At 39.6% G+C, this 18,280-nt stretch overlaps 2 protein-coding genes across 2 annotated transcripts in view; one reads left to right on the forward strand and one right to left on the reverse strand.

Moving 5' to 3' along the window:
• The window catches only part of LOC140266677 (F-box only protein 30-like), a 146,611-nt gene that overhangs the window by 66,097 nt on the left and 62,234 nt on the right, over positions 1-18,280 (reverse strand). The window lies entirely within an intron of this gene.
• Positions 785-18,280, forward strand: part of adgb (androglobin) — a 33,398-nt gene continuing 15,902 nt past the window's right edge. The window contains exons 1-18 of the mRNA XM_072362149.1: positions 785-855; positions 1,045-1,204; positions 1,387-1,479; positions 2,409-2,480; positions 2,631-2,807; positions 4,997-5,136; positions 5,953-6,039; positions 8,965-9,137; positions 10,843-10,919; positions 11,422-11,596; positions 11,959-12,052; positions 12,582-12,732; positions 15,080-15,125; positions 16,114-16,225; positions 16,304-16,367; positions 16,522-16,617; positions 16,913-17,021; positions 17,612-17,750. Of these exons, the coding sequence (XP_072218250.1) occupies positions 785-855; positions 1,045-1,204; positions 1,387-1,479; positions 2,409-2,480; positions 2,631-2,807; positions 4,997-5,136; positions 5,953-6,039; positions 8,965-9,137; positions 10,843-10,919; positions 11,422-11,596; positions 11,959-12,052; positions 12,582-12,732; positions 15,080-15,125; positions 16,114-16,225; positions 16,304-16,367; positions 16,522-16,617; positions 16,913-17,021; positions 17,612-17,750 (2,036 nt within the window). The remainder of the gene's footprint in view (positions 856-1,044; positions 1,205-1,386; positions 1,480-2,408; positions 2,481-2,630; positions 2,808-4,996; positions 5,137-5,952; positions 6,040-8,964; positions 9,138-10,842; positions 10,920-11,421; positions 11,597-11,958; positions 12,053-12,581; positions 12,733-15,079; positions 15,126-16,113; positions 16,226-16,303; positions 16,368-16,521; positions 16,618-16,912; positions 17,022-17,611; positions 17,751-18,280) is intronic.

An 18,280-nucleotide genomic window follows, 5' to 3' on the forward strand; every position in this document is an offset into this window, starting at 1 on the left:
GTTTTGTTGATCATGACATTTGGTCTGCACCTTATGCTGAAAGCAAAGTATTTGTCTTGAATATGGAATAAAGGATTTGTGTCTTCGTTAGAATTTTAGAGTTCTTTGTCAAAAGCTACGTTTCTGATTGTTCTATTTCACTGTTTTGTTTTTTTTGTTGTATTTATTTATTTTTTGGCATGGTGAAAATGGGACTTTTGTCATTAACAAAATTCTATTTTGCAACAACAGCAATGCCTGGTGTAGGTTATTAGGATTTAGTCCTTGAAAGCTCATAAACATAGCCACATTAACTTTTAAAAATGGGGAAAAAAACTGGCATGCTCTGTGTATGTGAGATCTTTAAAACTGTGTCCTAGCTTAAAGCACGAATGAATGTCGTTGTTGCTGTTTGTGTTAATGTGCAAGTGTGTGTATGAAAATAGGCCTCACGTGAGACTCGGACAAGCAGTTAACAGTCTGCTCCTCTCCACATCGCGCTACGTACCAGTAAGGCAATAAAAAAAGAATGCTGAAATCTAAACCATTTGCTATCGGTTAATAGTAAATGAAAGCAACGAGACTATGTGTAATAAGTAGTGTTGTATCAGAAGTTAATGAGTTTCTGGGAACATCTATTCCCTCTTTATAACACGTGACGCTACAGCGCCTGACCCCGCCCACGTTACCAGCTCGGTTGCGTGGCAACAAGTAAACTCCCGAGGAGAGAGACGATGCTAAACTAATACATACTGCTTGAGTTTTTTCTTTGTTGGCTTTAAGTTTTTTTTTCCAACCAAATTCAATGTCCAAGACACAAGGGAAGAAAAAGGAGTCGTCCTCCAGCAAAGTGTCTTTATCTGACCAACAGACACAGTGAGTTTGAGTTAACGTTATAAATGAGCGTTGATTTAAAAACAACCGTAGAAACTTTAGCATTAGCTTCATACCGTCACACTAAAACACTACGAGTTACTTTACGCTTCACTAAGATTTTTTTTTTTTTTGTAACTAAATATTAACCAAAACGTAATGATAGCAGCTAGCCACGTGTCGTCATTTCAGTGCACCCTCCGTGGTCGCCACCTCCTCTGAGAGCCTCTCAAGTGTGGGGAAATGCAAATTCCCCATTTGGCCTGAGTGGAGTGATGCGGAAGTCAACAAGGAGAAATGGGACTCGAGTAAGGGACATGAAGATAAGAAGACAAACAAGACTCCGAATGCTGTAAGTAAGAAGGGGAGAATATTTGAAATTTCAAAGGAATTTGTCATTAGCGACAATGTCTTGTAAATGCGGTATTAAAAATGTATCATTTGCAATTGACCCACTCGGAAATGATTAAAATATCCTGTTGATTCATGGTTTCTCTTAATGTCATATTCACTTTCTTTGATTTTTGTCTGCAGCCATTTTTTGAGGACCCAGAGGGGAAACTGTCCCTTCCTCCAGCTTTCAAGGTGCACTCCTGGAAGCGCCCAATAGAGTTTACAGTTGACAAGGTAACCGTCATTCCTCTTCAAGGAGTATTATTATTATTATTTTTTTTTTGTAAACGGCCAATTTCTACCTGTTGTCCCTGGGAGTGATGATATCTGTCAACAAAGGTAGTGCAGTGTTGCTGGACCACTTGCAGGTTAAAAAAAAAGATGTATGCACTGCTCAACCACAATAGTTAAACCTCTGACATATGACATTGAAAATAACATTAAACAACTTTTTACAACACAATTACTTGAGCAGTTACTTGAAGCCTCTTGTTATTTGGAATGATTCCTTTCCAAGTCACATGTTGCCTTTTCAATCGAGTTGTCCAAATCATTTGACGAGTTTTACGTAACAGGTGCACGGAATAATCGCAAAAGCAATCAGCATTGCTGGTGAAGGAAGCAGCTCCTCTGAGATATTCTCTCTTCAGGAGGTTACATCAGTCTGTTTCCAAAGGGAAAGGATAATGAGAGAAATGGTTTAAAGTTTTTATAAGAGTTACTCGCATTTGGGGAAAACAAATGCTCCCTTCTCCTGCAGGCTTTCTGTCTCACCATCATCTGACCTAATAATTCATATTTTAATTAGTAACATGGTAGAGTCTATTAACTTGGTTTGTCAGAACGCAGCCCCAGTCTTGGGAGTGTCATGGTGAGGTTAGACCTGTTTTGACATTGGGATGAGAGGAGCATTTAGTAGGTGATTTTTCTTTTCTTTTTTTTTCTTTTATGACCCGTTTCAAACAGGTGACCTGTGATGACAGCATTAAGAAGCTGGTTGTCCACTGTGTTGCTACGAGAGATGATTCTGCTCTATATTAAAGCTACAGTTTTGCAGAACAGCCTGCAGTTTTTCTGTCACTTATCTTTCTTTGAATGCGTCGAGAATGCTGGAAATGTTCATGATGTGTCAATAATGAAAACAATGATGTGCTTTATTTAAGGATCTCACTGTTGTTGACAACCAAATGACCTTTGACCTGGTCTCCCCCAATGATCATTTGTTTTGTTGTGAGGTGAGTTTTCAACATAGTTTTTGCTCTTTATATTGGCCAGCATTAGCCATTGGCTGAAACAGATGAAGCAGAATTCAGCCTACAGGTTTAAAGATTAGACTTTTTTTTTTACCCTTTTCCCCTCCTATGTTTTCTCCGTGTCCCATCAAGCTTATGAGGTGGATCGTCAGTGAGATTCATATTATTTGGACGCTGTCTAACTGCGCACCCACACAGCAAGATGGTTGGAGACCTTGGGAGCACATCTACTCGCTGTGTAAGGTGGTAAAAGGTCACGTGCCACTCTACAACAACTACGGAAAATACTTGGTCAGGCTTTACTGGATGGTAAGCCTGACACAAACACTTAGATGCACACACACATCCTCCCGCACTTATTCATTCACAGGGTACATTGTTGGCTCTCAACTACAACAAGTTGTCTTTTTATCCTGATCCTTTTCACTAAAATGTATGTCCAGGTAGGATATACAAAAACTGCAGACGAGGTCATTACAGAAGAAGTGAATTAATAACACATGTTACGGGGCACCGTTGGATGACAGTAAATTGCATTTCTTTGTAAATTACTAAATGAGAATGGAGTAGGGATGGATTTAGCCATAGAGGGGGGAGGGAATGAGAACCTTATCCTCTCAGAGCTCAAATCAATCAGTCTTACTGCTGTGCCAAAAGTGGTGGAGCTTCATACATTGCCTGATGAACAGATAAGCCTTAACACGAGTCAGCTGCTTCTTGGAGAGCTAGGCTGGAGTTGGATTTCTCCACTTAAAATGAGCTTTAGAGCAAGCACAACCCTCCGTGGAGTTTTATCCATGGTGACATCATTTATTATTATTCTGTGTAAAGTTTTTACAGATTTTTGTTCCATGTCAAAGATGACCATGTCACTGAGGTACAGATCCAAGTTGCTGTCCAGTGAGTTTCAGTATGTGTTAGTCGAGGATCTCTAAGCTGTTGACCCTACATCTTTGTGTCTTTTAAGAGAGGGGCCTTACTGTTGCACAACAATTTGGGTCGGCCACCATGAAAGAGCTTATGATAATGGCTTTTTATAAGACTGGAACTCTGGGACACTTGCTTTGTCAAACAAGTATGTAACAGTTGCTAAGCGCAGCATCCTCACAGATAGTTGCTGAGATGGCATTAAGTACCCAGCCGCCACACACTATTCCCATTCCCTTGCCCAGTTTTGCTTTTAAGCTGTGTCTCTATCACTCATTCATCTGTTTCTTTATTGTTGCACACCTGTATTTTTTCTTTAGCAAGTTGTTTTCCCCCACACTGATATAGATATGCATTTTGATTCTCTGACCCCGTTTTACACAATCTAACTTAACCTCTCTGCTCCTGCTGATCTTCTTCACTCCTCTAACTTGCCATTTTGTATTTTTCTTCACCTCATCATGTGAACATCAAGCTCCTTAAAAGGGAAAAAACATTTGCCTAGAAAATCGAAGAACAAGTGAGAAATGGAGTGTGCTGGCGTCCAACATAAATTTGCATTGCTTGTGCACACGATTCTGATAGATGAAGAGAGGCACAGCTGTGAACAGTCAGTTAGATTATTGCCTGCTTGTGTTTCTTTTCCTTGCAAGTAGTGTGAAACTCCACGAGACGGCTTGCAGATATCCGACACATACTGTAACAAACTCTGGCAGTGCCTAAGATGCAAGCATGGGCTTGCTAATGATAAGAGACGTAATAAAACACAATGTGAAACACACACACGATTTTTAGCAAAAAAGATGAAGTCTGTGTTTATTGTAAGAGATGAAAATCACACCTACGGTCCACTTTGAAATCAAAGAAGAAATCTCATATTTACATAATCTTTGCATTTGAACATTTGCAATAACATTGGCACTAACACATAAGACAACTAAATATGAGGATTATAAATCTATGAAGGCTTCCTCGTACACTTTCGTGTATGTTACTGTTCAGATGGTAGTAAGTTAATCATTAATGGCACGTTGGTAATGAGCATGACTACGTCTGTGGTCTTCCTGAAGCAATGCAGAGCTGCACCTGGTCTGAAATAGCTGCAAGTGTGAAAAAAACAGCAGCTGTGAATTTGACTATATTGCACAAAGTAACATTTTATCTCGGTTACTTTCTTGCCATGGATAATTCAGATATGCTTTGAGATTATGCCTCTTTTAAAAATGAATTTCTGTTTGGTGGATTGTGACACGCTGTTCAACGTGTTTTGTTTCACTGTGTGCTTAGAAAGATACGATTGTGCCTTTATTTTGTTCACGTAAGTGGTTAATGGGATTGCTAAATACTGTATTTCTGCATCTTAGATAACAGTTGTGTTCATTTATGTAAGAAATCATGTTGTTACAAACTGCTTGTGTGTACTTGCAAAAAAACGTGCTTTCCTTGAAGGTTGACCTAATTTTCTCTGATGTGACTAATACACAGTAATACAGCAGTGTCTATTTTCTTAGACCTGAACTTTGAGGCACATTCATTATTCTCTCTCTACCCTTCTCCTTCTTTGCTGTAAGGGTTCTTGGAGAAAGATAGCCATCGATGATTCCATGCCATTTGATGAGAAGAATAACCTCCTTCTCCCTGCCTCTACTTGTCAGTCAGAGCTCTGGCCAATGCTGCTGGCTAAAGCTCTGATTAAAGTAGCCTCCACAAAGTAAGTTACTAAACATTCCAATATAAACTATGTAAGCATCTTAGCACTACTCCATGGTAATCTATTGTAGTCATAATGTTAGACTGCAATAGAGCTGTCTCCACCTCATTCCAACTGGGGGGGAAAAAAGCCTCACAAAGTAGTTACACTAACCCTTACAGCTTTGTAGTGACCATAAAGCTGTATACGGACTAGTGCTATTGCCCAATTTCAAATTAATTACAATAAAAAACATAGTTTTTCACAACCAACATGCATTAACAAAATGAAACCTATATAGCTTTAATTTACAATCCAGTAAAGATCATTGAACTGTCACAATGCATTCAATATAAATGAAATAAAAAATTTGGGATCAAAAGGTAACTTTTTGAGTTGGCATACATTCAAGCAATCCCTACACCTGTGAAAACAAAGCCAGTTAGATAAATTAAAGTTCTGAGTTTAAGGACTCCTTCACTTTGGTGCAGAGTAGTATTTCTATGGTAATGGACAGTTAGATTTTTCGTTTAGATTTTACTTTTGGTATGTGGACTGGACAGTTTGCTATATGATCTATGATAAAGTACGCACATACACTTTGAAACACAGTTACTAAAGTCATGTAAAGTATTATAAGATGGGGCTTTCAGTTATAATTCTTTTAGTTGAACACCAAGTGAATGCACACTTTCAAGTATTAAAACCAATACTTCAGCAGTTCTAAGTGAGACTGGTGCCTGTGGCACTACAGTTGGTTTGAATGAACTCTCCCATCTGTTGCACAATGTTTTTGCTTGCTCTGTTTCAAAAAGCTTTTATGCATTTCTTCCTCAGTGTGGTGACTGAAGTAAGCAGGGAGATGGGTGAGTTCACCTTTATCCAAACCCTCACTGGCTGGATCCCAGAAATCAACCCAATAAAGTAAGGTTCTGAATGGTTGATTTATCTCCATTGACTTAATCTCTGTCTCTGTATTCTACTATAAACTTTCTATTCGATATATACAGCAGTTTTTCCTTAAATTGGCATCATTAGTGTTTAATTAGTTAATTCATTTCCGTGGGCTTGACATTTTTCCACACTGAAAATCACAGTGAGAGTCGAAATAACCATCTAATTTCTGGTAGTTTTCACAAAATAAAAGCCTTGAAACAAAATAAACAAGTCTAAGATTTGAATGTTTCCATTTTAGGAATGCTATTTTAGAAAAATGTGTTTATGCAAAATCATGCAAACACATGCAAATGTGAATAAATTATATGGAAAATGGTTCTGTCAGCTAAAATAATTAATATATATATGTAACTCTTTGTAGAATGTAAATAGAAACAAAATCCAACGATTTGTTCATCTCTTAAGAGCAATATTTTATTCTGAATTGAACATAGAAACCATGCCAAATGTTGAAAGTCAGAAACTTTACTATTTCATGACCAATATTAGCTCATCTTGAGTTTGATGGCCACAACATGTCTCAAAAAAGTTGAGTCATGTTTACCACTGTTTAGCATCACCTCTTCTTTTAACAACAGTCCATGAATGTCTGGGAACTGAGCAGACCGGTTACTGAAGCTTTGGGAGAACAACGTTGTCCCATTCTTGTCTCCTCCGGAGTTCTGGCTGCTCAACAGTCCTGGGTCTTGTTTTTCATATTTCGTATTCTATGATTCCACCAAATATTTTCTGTTAGTGAAAAGTTTTTTAAAAAGTCTTTTCTACTGTGAAGTTATCCAGTTCTAATAAATGCATTATGGGGTTTAGCGTCGTCTTTCTGGACAATGCAAGTACTACCCTGAAAAAGACGTCTGAATGGGAGAATATGTTGCTCTAAAACCTGCATACCTTTCTGCATTAATGGTGCTTTTTCAGATGTGCAAGTTGCCAGTTCTATAAGCACTGATGTACCCCCATACCATCAGAGATGCAGGCTTTTAAACTGAGCATCGATAACAAGCTGGATCGTCCCTCTCCTCTTTAGAGGATGAAGCATGTAGAGTTTTCTAAAGATTATTTAAAATTTCAATTTGTCCACAGAAAAGTTTTCCATTTTGCTTCGCCCCATTTTAAATGAGCTTTGGCCCAGAGCAGATGACAGTGTTTCTGAATCCTCTTCACATAGGACTTCTTCTCTGCATGGGCCTAATCCTGCATTTGTGGATGTGATGGTGAACTGTGTTCAGAAATGATGATCTTTGGGCGTGTTCCCAAGCTCATAAGATAAGATAAGAAGATAAGAAAGAACTTTATTAATCCCGAAGGAAATTCCTGTGCCAGATAGCTCCAAAATTAAAATTATGCTATGAAAGTAAGTGTAGAAATAAATGAGTAGCAAGCAAGACACGTTAAATACAAAGTGAAGCAGATAATGCCAATTTTCATTGACGGTTGGAAAGTGAAATAATAAATAAATTTTTAATAAGGATGTGAGGACGTCCATTGTACTCAAAGTTGTCGTCCACGTCGTCAAAATATGATAAATATCCTGCCATCGAGTGTGTAGAAAACCCTCTAAAAGCCCCCTGATAGCCGCCAATAACAACAACACAGCAAAGTATTAAAGTATTGGTGAAATAAAGACAGATAATGCCTTATCTAGAGGCTGTATTGTCAATGCCCTGTTCTCTCCCGTTATATGGATATATGCAGATCTCGAGTAATCTAAATGTCTTCCGAAGGACGCCGACTTTCACCAAACTGTTCTCAGTGAGTAGATAAATGTATTTCATCACAGAAATAAGGTCTAGGTTTAAAAATACCAGAGTTCCTCTTTAATGCCTGTTCTTCACAAAGTGCTACCTGAGGACCCGAAGATCCCTGGGATCCAAGGATTTTCAGCTGTTTCCATTGTGCACAGATACGAGTCCAGATTCTCTTAATCTTTTGATGATATTATGTACAGTAGACGACGGAACATTCATTCATTATTGCTCCTGAATGTGTGGGTGCAGTTTTTTCGAGAGATCACATCACATCACGAGGGCCATCACATTCAAGAAGGGCTAATGTTGACATTTGTTGTTGTTACCAACTGTATCTGGTTGACTAAACTATCATTCTGACTCACATTTGAATCTGGCTAACAGCAGTCACTATTGTAAGGCTAAAACTTTGTATATCTAATATAAGTTCTGGAGCTATGAACTGCAGGTGTTTTGGACTAAACTGACATCTTGAGTGTTAAAAATCGATAAAAACAGCAGACAAAGTGATACCCTTCACATGTAAAGACATGACTCTCCTTCTTACACTTGCTTAACAAAAACAGTGCTCTCTGTTCTTGGTGTGTTAAGCTAAGGGGATTGCTTAGTGTTACCGCTGCTAAAATCCATCACAAATCTGTAAAGAATCAGATAAGCAAAGTTAGGAACCAACTTGTAATTACTCTTTTGGGCCCAGCATCATGCCTCGCCATTTTAGGTCTGTCTGTGTTTTGTCTGTGAAGCTCAGTGCTCAATAAAAAAATTCTGCAGAGACTGTTTTAGGAAAAAGAAGGCAGCATTTATGCACTTAAGGATTAAGAAATGCTTATTTACTGTCATGTAATAAACAGAGCCACGATGCAGAGGAGGAAGCAGAAACGGCATTGTTCGGGTTTTTAAACACACTAAAAACAGTAAACACTGCTATCACTGTCTTTTTGGATGAAACCTGAACAATAGATTTGAGGGCCTGGAATTACTGGTTGTATTTAAATGTTTTGCAGTGGTCAAGTTAGTTTGACAAGAGAACATTTAGACAAAAAAACCCAAAACAATAAAGCTGTTTCAATTTGCAACTGATTGCATTTTTACAAAGTGATCCAAGTATTACGTGGAACTAATCATGTTGTCATTCACTCTTTCTCAGGTCGGTGTACTCAAGAAAAATCTGGGATTTCTTGCAAGACACCATTCCTGAATTTAAACACCAAGATGAGAGTTCGCCAGTGACAAAGCCCGAGATTCCAGATCCAGCTGTGGAGTCGGATTCCACCGAATGTGACAAACTGAGTCTGACACCAGAGCCAAATGACACTAAAGGTCTCCGTTGTGCTAAACATTCACACACACACACACACATTATGTGTAGATGCACATTCCTAAACACAAATATTAGTTACAGACTCTGCTTCCTCATTTAAATGAGGGAGTCAGTGTAATCAATCATTCATTACTGTGATCATTTCTATGTACAGACCAAGCTAAATGATTTATGTATCATCATATTTGTGTTACATTTCCTGTCTTATTTTTGATATATAGACACTTACGCTGTATTTTATGCATGCTGAATATTTCTTTATCAATTTTTTACGCTGCACTTGCAAATATGACAAAGTGTTTTATAGACCTACAGAAACTTGTCCCTATCAGTTTTATCTCATTCCGTCAAACAGTTGCAGAAGTAACCATAGCAACAATTACAAAATTGTTCTGGCAGTTTACGCTCATAGATTAACAATACTTCTGTGCCCCCTTTGCTGGCCATCTACTGCCCTCCTGCCTCTTTCTTGTTTCAAACATCACTTCCTGTTTTTCTGAGTTCATCTATAATGGAGTGCAGAGAGGGTTAATGCATGTATGGTGGACCATAAATAAACCAGCAGAGGGAGCAGTAGAAGGGTGAATTATTTGGTCCTCCCTGAGGGCAGAGGAGCCTCCCAAGTCAAGTGTGGTTTCCTGATGAAGGCAGGATTGAAATATGTCCTCTGAAATGAGTGTGTGGCTTTAGTTGTTTCAGGTCATAGTGTTGCCATGGAGGCCTTTTTAAAATCTGTATGAAACCTTTAAAGATGTTTTGGATTTGAGATGCATTTTCCGCATGATAATTAAACTGAATCAGTGTTCTACAAGTCAAATATTTAAATGAATCAGCTGAACCTCCAATGGTGAAAATTGAGGGAAACGAGCAAAAATAACATGTGACAAAAATGACTAATTTATTTGCTTGTCTGTCTTTTTCTAACTGCCTCGTTGATTTAACTTCCTTCACTCTCTTGAGCTAACATTCACAGACTAGCTCTTTCTGATGAAATGTTCCTTACACTCTCCTATAATCCCATGCAAGCAATAATTCAAGTGTTGAATATTAACATTCTGTAATGATATGCATACTCAAGTTGTATTTCTTAACAGGACATTTTTGCTTAAAGGAATTCCTAAGCGTGAGACTGTTGCACACACACACACACACACACACACAACCTACACATTCTTTCCCTGTTGCTTACCGTGATCTCCCATTGAAATGCATAAATCACTATGCAGTGTGAGAATCACTTCTCTGTTTAATTTTTAATGTGCAGCCTTTATATTAGCCTAGCGGTGCTCCCATCTCTCCCCACCATGGCCTGTCAAATTGATATTTCATGTCTCCTGGCCCATGTCTTCTTTTGCGATATACTTTAAGATTCCCAATGTGGGGTAACAGCCCCCAACGTAGCATACATATAAAAACGCACTCTTGTCTTATTTATGGTTGTAGATGCTACCAGTGCTTTCACATTGCCTGGGTTTCATTTTATTCTGATTTGAATATTTGGTAGATATAATTTTTAATTACATGGGGATGGTTAAAGCGAGTTTGTTCATTTCAATCTCTAAATAAACTATTGTGTAGTGATCCTCTGTTAATGTCAGTCACACAACGTGTTTGAACGGCTGAGCTGCAGTTGTTTGCTGTTGGTTGTTTGTTTGTGCCATTGACTTCACCTGTGCTTACATTATTATTCTTTGTGCTTCTCAGGCTCCCCTGAAGTGGTGGTGTGTGCCAGCTTCTACCCTTTTCAACTACATAACAATTCCTCAGGGTTTGGCAAAATGGTGGGATTTTATTTTTTATTTTTCCTTACATGCTGAGAGACCAGGATAGTCACTACATAAATAGTCCACCTATAAATGACCATAGCAACTTAAATTTGAGGTTGAGCATTTATGTTGACAACACTGTGGAATATTTTGGCATATTCAGATATCTTCACTGCCTCCTTTGCATTGCCTAAAATGAAGCAATATAGTATGAGTGGGTTTGTAAACATTGCTTGTGATCTTGGGGCATGTTCTATTTGGATGCGATGCCTCGACAGGCTTCACTTTTATTATTCACACCCATGATAAATCTAATTGGAGGGCAATTTTGCAGAGCATTCCTTGGCTGGAGGTGTAAAATCACTCCTCTGATCACAAACCCAAATGTTCTCTTGTCTTTTCTTCTGGTTGGTGTTGACTGTACATTTAGGATAATGGTTTTGACTTAATCATGCATTGCTCCTAAGTACCGCATGTATGTTCATTTCTGTGCACTCGTTCATGTGCGGTTACGCAGGCAAGTTCCTCCGAATTTCTACGTCGTTATGGCTTATCCTTGCTGCACAGCCATGTTGTCCTGTTGACAAGAACCCGTGCATGCCAACTGGAGGTGCCACCCAAACCCCCACCTGTGCCCCAATGGAAACTCATCCGTCCGCGCAGGAAGATTGCCGTCTCTTCTGAACCTCAGAGTAAGTGAGAGCAAGAAAATGTTTGGAAATAAAATGGCAGTAGTAGGGAATCAGGAGGAGAATGCAGGGGAGATTATTAAGTAAAAAGAAAAGTGCAAATACCTTCACAGGGTGTAGGTGAGTGTCATAAATGAATATAACTGGAACAAAAAGTGAGAGTAAATGCACAGGATTTGGAACCCTCAATACAAAGGGCATGGAAAACAGCCTGCTGAAATAAAAATATGAGGAGGCCAGATATGATTGTTGACTCGAGCGTATCTGACGTCGGCTGATCTACTGAAAAATGCAGTGCAAAATCCGAGTGTGAACAAGCAGTGCAGGCATGGTTTTTAGAGGTTTTCTCTTTTCCCTCTTTGCAGAGTTCCATTTGCCGAAATCAGAACAGTACATTGAGGTTGCCAGCCCTTTTCTCTCCTCCCATTCCAACAGCAGCAGTGGCTCCATTCCAGAGCTGTGCGTACCGCTGAAGTGATCTAAATCTGATAAAAGAAATCAGATTGTTCTTCATTTTTTTCTGTTGGTAAACTGTGGCTCGATGTCTCTGTGGACACACAAGAGCACAAATACAGATTTTGTATTGGGATGCGAAACATTGTCATAATTACATGATTTTTTTTCTTGGGTGCGTGTTTTGTGTGTGGCAGCTTGAAATGTAAATCATTCTCTTTATTCTTTTGTGTCAAAGCTCACATGGTTATTAACAGTAACAATTAACATTAAAGATTAGTTCCCACTTAACTGGCACCCTGCTAATTGAATTAAATGTTTTTGTATGCTTTGGCTAAATAAGTCAGAAATGAGATGAAAGAACAAATGAAAAGAAAAAGTTGATTTCATTTAATTTGTGATTTATTTAATGAAATGAGTGGAGTGGTAGAAATGCTGCCCTGGTGGAACTTCATGACAATAATGTGACACGGATGACTCATTTTTACATGAAACGTTATATTTCTTTTAATGAATGTGGGTTTTTGTGTTTCAGAGAGGCTAAACAGAGTGCACCAAGGAAGCTTTCCCATGGAGCCACTCTGATGTCCATTACTGAGAGAGAGGAGCCTGAATGTCAGAAAAGCCTTGAGCCTGATGTAGCTGAATGCACCACTAACTCACCAAACAACACTGACCAAAAAGAGGTGCATAGAATTACTGCCTGTTTGGTCACATTATTAATATAGACATTTAAGAGATGGTTGTTTGCAGGGAATACACTGATCACTTAAATAGCTGTGAGGCTCTATTAGACCTTGAGTAAAAATGTTTTTTAAATAAAGAAAAAGAAGAAAAGCTAACACTGTCGCTGCTGTCAAAATTTAGACACCACTTGTTACTACTTATTGTTATGGATTCTTCTCTGTTCCCTTGCACCTCTGTCTATCCTGTAAATGCAGCTAAAGAGCTTTGCTTGTCAGCGACAGAAAGGCTGCCATCACCCACTCTCAAAGTCACTTCTGTTGTCTCCCAGCCAGGCCACTACTGACCTGGGGCACATCTGCACTAAAGAGAGAACCAGTTCAGAAAAGGGAAATAACAGGGGGTGGGGTTCAGAGGAGCAGCACCAAACAAAGACTGACACAGAAATGGAGACGGAAACAAAGAAAGCAAGGAATGCAGACGAGAGAACTACTCAAAAACAAAGGGGAATGAAAAATGGGAGAAAGTGATATTTGGGAAGGGAAGGACGAAAGCAGAGCAGAAACTGGAGGGAGATGGTGAAAGAGGCTCTTTGGTGTGTGGTGATGTTGAACAGGGTGCGTGGGTTTTATACAGGGAGAGGTCGCGTACTGTGCTAATGAAAAAAGCAGTGCAATTAGACGGTGAGCCATCAGTGTCTGCATCTCCTGGGGGCTTCATTATTACTCTTCAATCCTAGCATACAGAGGAAAAAATAGAGTTCATATAAATCGCCCTCTTGTGTAACTGTGACCAGTTATAGAGCGGTTAGGTTAGGGCAGTGTAGACGGGATAATTTGATGTGTCGTTTGATGTGTGTGCATACGGACTTGTTCAGATCTGTTTGTGTCATGTGTGCCGCATTTATTGTGGATGTCCCTGCTCTTCACCAGCACATGCTGGATCACGTGAGGAGGATTTCTTATCTGATCCTTCCCACCATTCCTGTGAACCCTGGCCAACAAAATCAAGCCCTGTGCCTGACTCCAGGATAGAAGTCACATAATACCCTCGGTGGCCTACTCACTCAACTGTAGCATGGGTTAAAGCACTAGATCCTATTGTAAGCACGCTGTTTTAACCACTGATATATTTATGATTATGGTTAATCACAACATCACCAAAGCACTCTGGAGTTTAAGTTGTGTTTTTACTTTGACCTCACTTAGAACAAAACCATCAGGGGAATATGTGAAGTATGGGGAGTCTCTTTGAATCTCCGTGTGTAAAATAAAACCCCTTGAAGAGTGGGTTTACATGTGCTTTCCTCCAACTATCGACCCGTGACTGATTTGATCACAGGAGAGAAAAAAGAAAATGACTGTGTCCTCTGAAAGCAGCAGCTAAAAGTCTCAGGGGCCTTGTATGTAAAATCCATTTGGTAAAATCCATCGGTCTCAATGCACCCTCTCTACACACAGAGAAGCAGTCTCACAAGATGGTTCGCTGTGGATGCCTGGGATCCACCGAGCCTTGGAGCTCAACTGAGAGTTTCATGCACTCTTATGAACATGCACACAGAAACATACATATTGAAATTCAGTTTCAGGAAAGCACTTCTGCAGTGGTGGAGAGAGAAGGTCAAGTGTGCCTCCCAATGACAGGGCCTCTTTCCGTCTGTCTCCATCTCTGGGTACTTATTTGCATAAGTAGTGACTCACATACAGCTATACACACACACACACACACACACACATTGAGTCATCAGTGATACTTGGCAGGGCTTGCTTTGAAGTTACCAAGATACAAAGACATAATTCTTGTTCAGAGCTGAGTAAACTTTTGGACACTTACCAGGTTTTTTTTTCCTCAAAGGAGCATTATTTGTCCAAAATTCGTAGTTGATACAGGTGCACCACTCTTTGCAGTTAGCTTTGATATGGCTAATGCCCTTTTCTCAGACCCCACTATCTCCTCGTCTCCTCCTCAGACCATATGCCATTTGCGGGATATGACTCGTTAGCTCTATTCCTTTTATATTTAGGGAAAGATAGGCATGAAAGAAGAGCTTTGCATATATTCTCTCTAAAATTACAACCATGCTAAACAAACTAATAACTTATCATCTGTCACTGACATTCAAACTAAATTAGAGCTGGTATTCCCTGGTGGTGTTTTTAGCAGGGGAGGAGTAGCCCCTGTCACATTAAACTGTGTCTCTGTGTTGGGCTCGAATGGCACAACACCACAGCTGGCATGGAATCACCAGAGGGTGGAAGCGTATCTCTTGCAGTGCTACTCTGTCAGCAACCCACAGTTCATTCCTCCCTCACTTTCCCTTTTTTTTTCTCCCTCTTGTTGTCCCTGTAGGTTACAGCAGAGGACAAGAAGAAGGACACTGATGACATCTCCAATGGTAAAAGCTGTTTTTGTGGAATGCTTTGCACCTCAATTTTGTTGGAAGAATCACACAAAGATCACCTTACCTGAGGTTGAACTCTAAGCTCCCAAAATGCAAGAAGCTCATTATTTATCTTTTATTGAAAACAACAAATGACTTGAAGGTCGTTTTTATTGGCTCTCTTGAATAGCATCAGTGCAGCATAGCCCACTTAACGTGTTTAGAAGAATTTTCATCCATCTTTCTCTCCATGCTTCCATCGGTTGGCCAAGACAGTTAGATAGGAAGAAAAAGAAGATAGGACTGAATTTATGCCTTGTGACAACAAACCAATTCCCTGCCTCCTCTCTGCCCCCGTTTAGTTGCTTAGTAACACCTGCAGTTTGAGTTAGCAGACCACCATTGCTCAGCAGCAGAGATGCTGGCCTTTGCCGCCTCAGCTTACTGATCAGACTCTTGCTTCAAGTAGAGCTCGGGGGCAGACTGTTTGTGTGTGCGCATGTGTGTTTTTTGGGGATGAGTGTGTGTCTGTGTGCATATGTCTATGATTTTGCACAGCATGCAGTGGGAAAGTGGGAGTCTGTGAGTGGGAGTATGGATGTGCATGTGTGCTTACACTCTGCCTTTATGTGGGAGTTTGGCCAATTTGCTCTGTGTATTTAAGATAATGATTTGAGTCTGGGGTAACTTAATATGAGTCACAAGCATTTTGTTACTCGCAGCATTTTGAAATGTAGCATTTCACTTGCAGCTCCCTTTTCACTTGGCAGTAAGTGTGGTGTGGAAAATACGAGTCATCTTGGTTGATACTCAGCTTTACAAGGATATATTTTCACTTTCTTATGATATATAATGTATTATTATATCAAACAAAACACTTATAATTATCCATCTCTAAGTAAGGAAGCTGTGTGCTACAAACCTGCATTCTAGAAAACAAATGTCTCATTTTTTATTCAGAATTCATCAGAACCCTAAATCACTCTTTAAAACTCCCTTCCAGATAGGCCAACGACTGCAATGAAAAAGCCTGTAACTGAGGAACCCTTAACTATTGCCGGACCCATCCTGCAGAAGACATGGGTGGACCTTGATGACTTTGCAGAATGCTTTCAGTGGGACACACACCTAAACTCAAGTATTACCATATTGTATGATAGACCATTATGAAAAACATGTTTTTATTCTTCTAGAACCCTCTTGGTCTTTCACAAACCACAAATCTACCCACATCAAATCAAGCAATCGCATTTTAAGGTACGGAATCCATAAGAAAAGAAGTCCGGTACTATTTTGTGCTGGTTCAGTCAACTTTCCCCACATATTTCCTGTGTTTGTGCTTTGACAAATGAATGGTCATTTTGTTGGATATATTGCAATTACAGTAACTTAGTTGTTTATTTGTCAGCAGAGCACCATCCTACCCAAAACTACAGGAGGTACCAGCTGCTCTGGCTCTTCTACACATTGTCTTACCTCTGCATCCATGGCTGTTGCAAGCCCAGAAGTACTCTTGCAGACACTCAAAGACATACATGCATGCACAGGGCAAATAGATTTGATCTTATTCTTATTCTTATCTTATTCTTATTCTTTCAGATTGCATCCTTCTTTACATTTAACACTCAGCTTATATTACTAAATTCACTTACTCGATCTGTCCTAATCAGATGTCATCTCAAAAACTACTTTTCTGTTTGAGCTCATTTATATATCTCCCAACCCTTGGATTACTTTCCCACCTTTTGCATTTGCCTTCAAAATTGAAATGAAAGCAAGTATGCGTGTGTTTCTTCCTGCAGTGTGCAGAGGTGAGAGGCACTTACTTCCTGTGTGTGGACAACCTGCAACCTTCACAGATTCTCATCAGCTTCTCTGCTCTTCGTTTCTGGGGAGATCCAACCGAGGAGAGTAAGGATTTATTTGCACGCACGTGGATTTTCTTGCTGTTTTTAAATTATTCACCCGCTTCTTCACCTGCTCAATATATAGTGTCAGCGCATCACATAGAGTACTCAGTAGTGGATAGGGCTAGACTGCTATTGATGCATTTCAGACACTACTTGAATACAATAGTTCTTTATGATTATGCGCCATTTATTCATAGTTCCGTGTCACATAAAATAATGCAGGTAGGATACAGATGCAATACATCTGAAATGACCAGCAATGTGCTGTTTTTGGTTGAAGAAATGTTGTAAGTCACATTTCTCTTGACAATACACTCATGAATAATAACTGACTCCTTTTATAGTGAACTTACGGTGAACGAGTGCACAAATCGAACCCGGCATCTGTTCAGTGAATGCAAAGAGCTTGATTGTGTAAAAGTGGTCATAACCACATGCACAAATCCCACACCATGACAGTGTTTGAGCTGTATAGTAAATGTGGATATGAATGAAAAACCCTCAAACTGTATGAACATTTTATCAATTCGATTTTATGTGACACATTTTTTTGTTTTTTGTTTTCTTCCTTCGCTTTGCAACACCTCACAGGAAAGGAAATGGTTGGCGTATGTACATCTGCTGCATTAATCATCCTGCCACACTCCTGGACATGTCTGCAATCGCAGCTGCCTGTTCTCACCATCAAGGACACCTACTCAAAGGCAGCTGTGCTCAACCTACCCTCAGGGTAAGACAGCACTTGTATAGATTGAGGGTTCTGGGTCGCATTGGTCGAAATTAAAAGTTTAGATTGATCTTTTATTGTATAACCATTAATAGAAAACAGCATCTCCATGCATCTTCCAGCAGTTTGTAGCCCAATTAGGCACCTCTCAGCTGAGGGACATTGATCTTGCAAAGAATAACAGAGGGGTAGACTAAAGTTTCTACATTAATGTGTCTTCATCTGAGTCAAGGTGGACACAGAAATGGGGCAGGCCATTCAAGTCAACTTAAAACAATGTGTGCGTAAGCCAATGGACAAGTGATTGAACATTGAACTGTTCCAAGCCAACCGAACAGCCAATACAAGGGTGGGGCTGAGCATAAGAGTCCTAATACCGCACACACCAACATGTTTTAGATATAAATAAGCAAGTATGCTCCTGAGTTTCAAAAGATACAGAGATAAAAGTGGAAAATTCAAACATCTTTCAAATGTGACCTATCAAGAAGACATGACCAACCATGCAGTTCATCAGTGCTGGAAGGTCAGCA

This window comes from Leuresthes tenuis, unplaced genomic scaffold, assembly GCF_036924035.1.
Source record: "Leuresthes tenuis unplaced genomic scaffold, fLeuTen1.0.hap1 SCAF_13, whole genome shotgun sequence".
Lineage (NCBI taxonomy): Eukaryota > Metazoa > Chordata > Actinopteri > Atheriniformes > Atherinopsidae > Leuresthes > Leuresthes tenuis.